Below are 7970 nucleotides of genomic sequence, written 5' to 3'. Positions count from 1 at the left end.
GAGTGACATATGAAGTGTGTTGCCAAGGAAACAGACACCTACAAACCCTTCAAGTTTAATATAGTATAGTGTAGCTTAAGTAAAGACTCTGAAAAGGAAGAATTCAAGCTGGAAGTGACAGAGAGATGGGAAGTGGTCAAGGTTCAGGCCAAACAAGAAGGAACAAATGATTGAGTTCAAGTTAGATAACATTTCAGTATCAGTAGTAAATACTAATTGACCATGTCAAGTCTTAAACAGCACCTGGACGGCAGGAGAATTTCGTCAAATCCTGGTTTTTTTTAATCATTCACACAGAAGAAACATATACTTGAGTTCAAGTTAGATGCCATTTCAGCAATACTACTTATGATGACCATGTCAAGTCCTAAATAGTACCTGGACGACAGGAGAATTTTGTTTTTTGGATCACCCACAAAGAAGGAACAGACACTTGAGTTCAATTTAGATGCCAATTCAGCATCAGTACCAAATACTAATTGACCATGTCAAGTCCTAAACAGCATCTGGGCAACAGGAGAATATGGTCAAATCTTGGTTTTTGTTAATATTCACACAGAAGTAACAGATGCTTGAGTTCAAGATAGATGCCATTTCAGTATCAGTACTAAATACTAATTTGACCATTTCAAGTCCTAAACAGCACATGGACAGCAAGAGAATTTTGTGAAATCGCTGTTTTTTGAATCATTCATGCAAAGGAAGAAATACTTGAGTTCAAGTTAGATGCCATTTCAGTATCAGTAGTAATTGATACTGAAATGCCGGTATCATCCTAAACAGCACCTGGACAACAGGAGAATTTTGTCAAATCCCAGTTTCTTTTGAATCATTCACACAGAAGGAACAGATACTTGAGTTACAAGTTAGACACCATTTCAGCATTACCACTGATAATGACCATGTCAAGTCCTAAATAGTATCTGAACAACTGGAATATCTTCTCAAATACAGGTTTTTTGGGTCAGTCAGAGGGGAGAACAAAACCAGGCATGCATACAGCTTTAGTTTTAATTGTCAGCTCTACAGATCGATCATCAAAGAATGAATCTAAGCACAATTCCTTATCCTCTATATGAAACAATTAAATCCATACCACCATCATCGACATGCAGTGGTATCATGTAGGAATTCTCTTAATGAAAAATATAAAAAAAATGAAATAATTAAGGCTATTCATATGGCATCTTACAAATAACTAAGATGCCATAAGACCCAAATATTTCTCATCCATCTCAGTCAAATTGTTGAAAGTTACCACTAAATTTAAATGGCATGAAAATAAAACACACCTAGTCTGTGCACCAACATGATCAACTTGTACAAAGAATTAATAAAGGAAACTCTGAAAACAATTTCACTTTGATATGAAAAAAAAAATGACCTATCAAGGGAACTCAAATGAACCTCCAATTTGGGTAGAACCTGATGGGGGGCTGATAGCCACCCAAAGGAGGGAAATGGTGATTGCAATGAGTCCCGACCATACAAAAACAATGGTGGGAGTCCTTCCTCTTCTTCCCATGAGTCCCTTGGCAAAGGGGTAGAGATGAGCCAAGACCCAGAAGCTGAAGAAAACCCCACCTAGCAGACGGCTCCACTGAGGTAACACACTATATATTGTTCGGCTAAAAGCAACTGCAATTGCAATCAAGTTGGTCATCATGATTGTGATTGGTGGAATCATCAGTGATGTCCATTTGACAACGTAGAGATCTGCATACTCATCATCAATGTCATCACCGCCTGATTTGGATGTCAAGGTGAAGGATATTTCTATCCCTGCAATGACTTTCAGTAGCCCCTGAAGAACGGCAGCAAGATGAGCACTAGTGCCTCCAATCAACCAAAACTGCTCATTCCTCCACCACTCTTCAAGCTCAATTCCAGACCATTTAATCTCGAGCACAGCAAGCATACATAGGGTCACAGTGATAACCAGGAGGTAGGTAAGGAAAGTGACATTGAGGGTCTGAACGATGAACTGGCCAGAGAAGAGAGAGAGTGCAGGAAGGAAGCAATAGACGATCAAGAAGATTGAGGTAAAGGGGTAGATTCCGACATTAAGGTAGGCTACCCTCTGCAGAAGCTTCATTCTTGGGCTGGCCAGGAGAGCATTGTTACGGGAGAAGAAAATTTCAACTGAGCCAGTAGCCCACCTGAGGACTTGATGGAGCCTATCAGTGAGATTGATGGGAGCAGTTCCCCGAAAGGCATCCCTCTTGGTGACACAGTAAACAGATTTCCATCCTCTGTTGTGCATCCTGTACCCAGTAACCACATCTTCAGTAACAGACCCATAAATCCACCCGACACGATTTCCCCACTCAGTCTTATCTTCATACCAGCAGGAGATGACACTGATTGCCTCTGCAACAGTTGATGCATCAAGAAGCTCTCGAGGAATGGTAAGAGCACCAGGTGGCCGTCCATTCTTCACGGCTGGATGATCTGCCAGGGGACGGCCTTGAAACTCTGCCACTGGGATTGAATCAATTAGGAAATTTGAGTTTCCAAACCTCTTAGGGAGAAGGGAGAGGCTCATTTCTTCATCATCAGAATCGCCCATCCTCAAGGCTCGGTTCTCTTCTGGGGTAGTGGCAACACTAACATGCTTCTTGCGACGAGAAAAGCAGCAGCTGCAGCAACCAGGATGGTGTTCTTTTGATCTAGGTGGGTCAAAGCCATAAAGGGCAATCCTTCTGAAGAGGCATCCAGTTCCAACATAGACTGGGCCCTGTAATCCATCAAGGGCACGCATATTGACATCAAAGAAAACAGTGTTGTGATTTGCATATCGATCAGATGGATCAATACCCTCAAACCTCTGAGGGAACTGTACATAACAAATGCGATCACCACCCCGGTCCATCATGAAACACATGCCTTCTCTCATGGCCTGGGAGTTGTAGATGTAGTGGTCACAGTCAAGGTTGAGAATGAAAGGACCATTGGACATGATTGCTGATGCTCGAACCAATGCATTCATGGCCCCTGCTTTCTTGTTGTGATCATAGCCAGGACGCTTCTCACGGGAAACATAAACAAGCAAGGGGAGACGAATGTCCACATCAGTGAGGTCAATTAGTCTGGTATCATCAGCAGTACTTTGCAAAGGCTCATCACTCGGGGGTTTCAGCATCACCTGAATCATTAAAGAAGGTCATGTTCAGCTTTTCTTTTCATTTTAACACAACCTTAAAGAGCTAATTCATTTTTTTTTCATAGGTAAAACAATGAGTGTATATTAAAAGGAAATGCCCAAACAACATCCCAAAGTATACAGGAAGTATACACGGGCCACCTAAAGAGCTGATTGATACTTCAGCAATTATATGAATAAAGGGTAATACCTGTATTATTCCAGCATGATCACCCTTAGAGTGCTCGGATCCAGGATTCATCCAAGTCCCAGGCCAATGGGTTCCATCAGCCATCCAAGTAGCTTTAGGGACCTTCACAGTCTCCACAGCTTCATCGTCTCTATTCTGTCTCTGAAGTTTCATTGCCTTGATTTCCTCCCGAGCATGATATGCATCAGATCGGCGACGGATAGAATCAGGCAAGCCATTGATTCGCACCTTGAACTCATCATACTCACGCTTGACCCGTCTACGGTCCTTGACAAAGTCAGGCCGCACTTTGTTCTTATAAGGATCCCTCTTTAAATTGAAATAAGTTTCTGGGTTCCTTGGCTCAATATCATGCTTTCTGCAAAATGGAACCCACGTGTTTGCAAAGCTAGCAGCTTCTGCCATGGCTTCAAAAGTTAGCAGTGCACCTCCATCATCAGAAACATAGCAAGCAAGCTTTTCAACAGGATAATCAGCAGCTAGGATGGACAAGATGGTATTTGCAGTGACAAGAGGCGGTTCCTTCTCTGGATCAGCAGTGGAGACAAAAATATCTATGCCTGGGAGATCAGATTTTCCAGTGGGGTTGTTGGGGCTAGGTGTTTCAAATTTCTCCTTCAAAACATTAAGATCGGTGGAACGATTAATAGGACAGAGCTTGGGCAGTTGATCAAGAAGCCAAGAGAAGGCAAACCAAATCTCACAAACCACCGACATCCCCCATAACCAGACTGCATCCTCGTTTTTATTCGTGACCCTCCATTCCAAGAACAATCCAAGAGCTACCATCCGTACAAAGATTAGAAGCCTGTTACCATAGTTGCAGTCGCAAGCAGAAAGTATATGTCAGCTGGTATTACATAAAGAAACTGTGCAACCATATGAAATAATTGGGTTCGCGACATGCAGAGAGCCATGGAATGACAACAAAATTTCTACCCGATACTCCCAATAGCTTATAAATTCATTTTACTGATAAAATTCCTATCAGGAATTAATGATTTGTATAGATGGGTGAAAATTTTAGTGATCACTTTCATTTATTAAAAAATTTTCCAGTATTTCCTCATTCAGAAAGAGAGGGAAGCAAGGGATGAAGAAATGAGCATGCCTAGACAAGAAATGAAAAATCTAAAAACTTATATTGCATAAATCAATCAGTTTTGTTACAAATAGCACTTCAAATGCTCGGATTATTACAGAAACTCTATACAGTTTCATGCAATGACACACATGATATTCAGTGTAGCCAGTTTAGGGAGAGACCAAATACTTCTAAAGGTCTCTTTCTTGGTTTACAGTGACTCAACTCCAATGTATCTTACATCACATCATTTTGAATTATTACTGCATTCAAATTTGAGAAGATACATTTGTGATAGTAACATCATTTGTTTTACATGCATTCTAAATATGATAGCTGTATGATCAATAACTATATTCTTGTGACTCGGGAAATATAATATCAATTGCATCATTTAGTCCATCCTTTGTGAATTAAAGGCTTGATATAAAATCAACTGCATCAAAGTCAAAGCTAGATCTCAGGAAGTCCAAAGGCTTGATATGTTTCAATAATCAGCTTGTGAACTAAAACCATTTTGACCTCAGAGTAAATGAATGAAAAAAAATGTCATATGCTTTTGGAACAGTGTTCTGGTGTCTGGTCCCCTCGAAACACCCGCATGTCCCCAACACCCAGTAAAAAAAAAACTATACATACACACAAATATGGAGAAAAATATGAAGAAATTTCAGATATATTCATATCAGAAGGAAAAAGACAGTTAACTAAAAGGAAACTTGTTTATTTCAAACACACAGCAAGTTTTGGGGTGAAAACAACAATACAACCGAAAAAAGGAGGGTTGCATGATATGTTTAAACAACTAGAGGCACATGAACTGACTGTTCCTTTATATCATTATAGCAAAGGACCAATATAAAAAATACATATGATGCAAAAACTGAGAATAAGCTATCTTTTAGTTGTGATCAGAAAGCATAGTTGAAATAACTCCTCATCTGCATCATTATCACCCAATAAGAAAAGCAGTAACGAAATATAAGCTAAAAGCAAATGAGATCTTACTTCAAGAACTAGAAAGTATCAATTCAAGAAAATGACACCTCACATATAGGAGTTTTCATAATCCATAATGAGAGTAAAGATTGAAAAAAGAATGTATACCGATATGGGCTCAGAACAGCAGCAGGTATCTTTAATTTTCGTGTGAGTGGCCTCCAAGGTTTGCTCACTAACTCTTGAGGCTCAGATGCATCATCTTCTTTCCCATTCCCAAAAACCCCATCCTTTGGCCAAATAGCATTCCCATACCCGTAAGTCCCCCTTGTCTCAAACAACCATCGATTGTGATCAAAATCCCCAGTCTGGCTCCTCATCAGCACTGACTTTGTCGATTTCATCAATGACAACCTCCTCTCCATTTTTGACATCCCAGCTGGTGGTGGAAGTGGAAGCGGACGCCCATTTTCCACCGCCAGTTCATCCAAATCCAAGGCTTTATATGGCTCCTTACATCCAGGGCAAATCCCACCACCAGTTTTAACCGCATCCAAATAACAATCTCGGCATATTTTGAAATCACATTCACAAGGAAGAATGTCTGCTCCCCTTTCATCACTCATCACCTTTGCATCGCACCCGAGAATTGCACATGAAGATCCTTTTGCGCCAGCCATCTGGGGATGGCTGGTTTCGGATTCAATCACCTTGTCCATGAGATGAGCTCGTGTCACACTATTGAATCCACCCGTGAAGAGCGAATTCGACACATATTGCTCCTCAACCTTCTGTGAGATGGATGGATCCATGGAGCCTTCCATAGGTTGGTTGTCAGGTGTAGGTGGTATGTGTACAGTGTAGTTCATAAATTCACCACTACCAAGTTCACTATCAAGATCATCCCTTGAATAGCTTATATACCTGCCTGAGGATGTCCTTCGGCCAAATGTCACAGTTGGAGGCAGGGGAGGCTTGTTGTGGATCGAATCAGAGACATCTGAGGTTGTTGATAAGGATGATCGGCTGGCCTTGAATGATTTTGATGCCATAATTGAATACTACCAAAGATCTAGGTACCACGAATCCTGAAATTCAAGAAAGAAATTAATCAAATTCAGACCTTCATCACCAAATCATGAGATTTTCCAAAATTGAAAGCATCAATCCATTTCTTAACCCCACCCTCTGTTTGGTTACTGAGAAACTGCAGAACAGAAAAGAAAAGAAAAGAAAGTTTAGTGTTGAATGTCTACACACACTGAGAACACCTAAGGCTACTCAAGGGAGGTTCTGATTTCTCTGGATCCCAGAACACCAAGACCCAAATCTTCAAATTCCTTCCGTTTTCTCACATTTTCTCAGCAACCAAAAGAGTTACTTTTAAGTAAGATCAAACTTGAAAAACCAACACACCAACTTGGATCTATAAATTCACCGTTGGTTGCCAAGAAGCCCGAGGAAAACAAAAGGTACTAAGAAGCAGTTCAGTAAACACTTCTAGTTCCTGAAAACCCACATTGCTACACTAAGAAAAACCTGTTTCTATTTTTTTTTCCTTTCCATTTTCCTTCATTTTCTCAGCACCCCGATAGAGCCAAAAAAAAAGAAAAGAAAAAGAAACCCATCTCCAGCAAGGTCAAAATTTACCTAAACGCGCAAAAACCAGACTTTGTCCAAAGAAGAAGAAGGCAGATTTTTTGGGATCTAAGAAGTTCAAAATGGTTTGTAAATCTCAGCGGAGAGAAACAAAGAGACACAGTTAACCAAACAATATCACTTCCCAAAAAACCATCAAACTACAAAAATGAAAACAAAAAAACCCACTTCTATTTCTTTCCTTCCCATCATCTTCTACTTTCTCAGCAGCCAAACAGACCGAAATCAGAAAAAACAAAGAAACCCATCTCCGGTGAGATCGGAATTTACCTAAATCAGCAAAGATCGGACCATGTCCGAAGGATAACAATAGAGGCCCCTACAAACAAGTCAGCTGTATGATATAATGCCTTTTTGGGATCGACCACTTCACTCCGAATGGTTCAGACCTCAGAGCAAAAATCTTTAGAGAGAGAAAGAGACCAAGTCGTGAGCTTGACCAAGCATGATTGAAGCATTCAGAGTTTTATATACATTACATGAGAATTTAAAACACTCTAAAGATACAGATAGAAAACGAGAGAAAGTGAGATGAAATGAGAGAAAAAGATGACTCCTTTTGGTTGGTCGCCGGCTCTACACTAAGAACTGGCTCTGAGTTGTGTTCTTAAGAAAGCGTGTGCGGACCATGACGACGTCGTTTTCGTGGCGTTTGGCTTTGGACACCATACATACCAGAGAATTGGGTTCTGATCAGGTAAGGTGAAAGTGCATTGTATGTTTGGTGTGGTCAGGGGTAGATCCAATTTTTATTAAAATAATATTTTTAAATAAATAAATAAGGAATATAATTTTGAAAGTGGAATAAATGCTTAAAAAAATATTTTTTTTATAAATAGAAGGTTATTTTCTTTCGTCTTTCACTCTCACGGTCTAATGTTTTCTCTCCAAACTTGTTAGACTCCGGTTGAAAATGATTTATGTCCAAATTTGTT

The 7970-nt window shown here is 40.2% G+C and overlaps 1 protein-coding gene across 1 annotated transcript; it reads right to left on the bottom strand.

Annotated features, from left to right (window-relative positions):
* Positions 1 to 1136: 1136 nt before the first annotated feature.
* LOC117933561 (cellulose synthase-like protein D3) lies at positions 1137 to 7639 on the bottom strand. The gene is made up of 4 exons (XM_034854980.1): positions 7306 to 7639; positions 5545 to 6464; positions 3354 to 4161; positions 1137 to 3145 (listed from the first exon to the last, which is right to left on the bottom strand). Exons 2-4 carry the CDS (start codon positions 6426 to 6428, stop codon positions 1388 to 1390), a joined length of 3450 nt encoding a protein of 1149 aa, XP_034710871.1. The 5' UTR covers positions 6429 to 6464; positions 7306 to 7639; the 3' UTR covers positions 1137 to 1387.
* Between the last annotated feature and the right edge of the window lie 331 nt (positions 7640 to 7970).

Source organism: Vitis riparia, chromosome 16, assembly GCF_004353265.1.
Source record: "Vitis riparia cultivar Riparia Gloire de Montpellier isolate 1030 chromosome 16, EGFV_Vit.rip_1.0, whole genome shotgun sequence".
Taxonomy (NCBI): Eukaryota; Viridiplantae; Streptophyta; class Magnoliopsida; order Vitales; family Vitaceae; genus Vitis; species Vitis riparia.
Note: the sequence above shows the minus strand (reverse complement) of the source record. Positions and strands in the feature narration are given on the sequence as shown.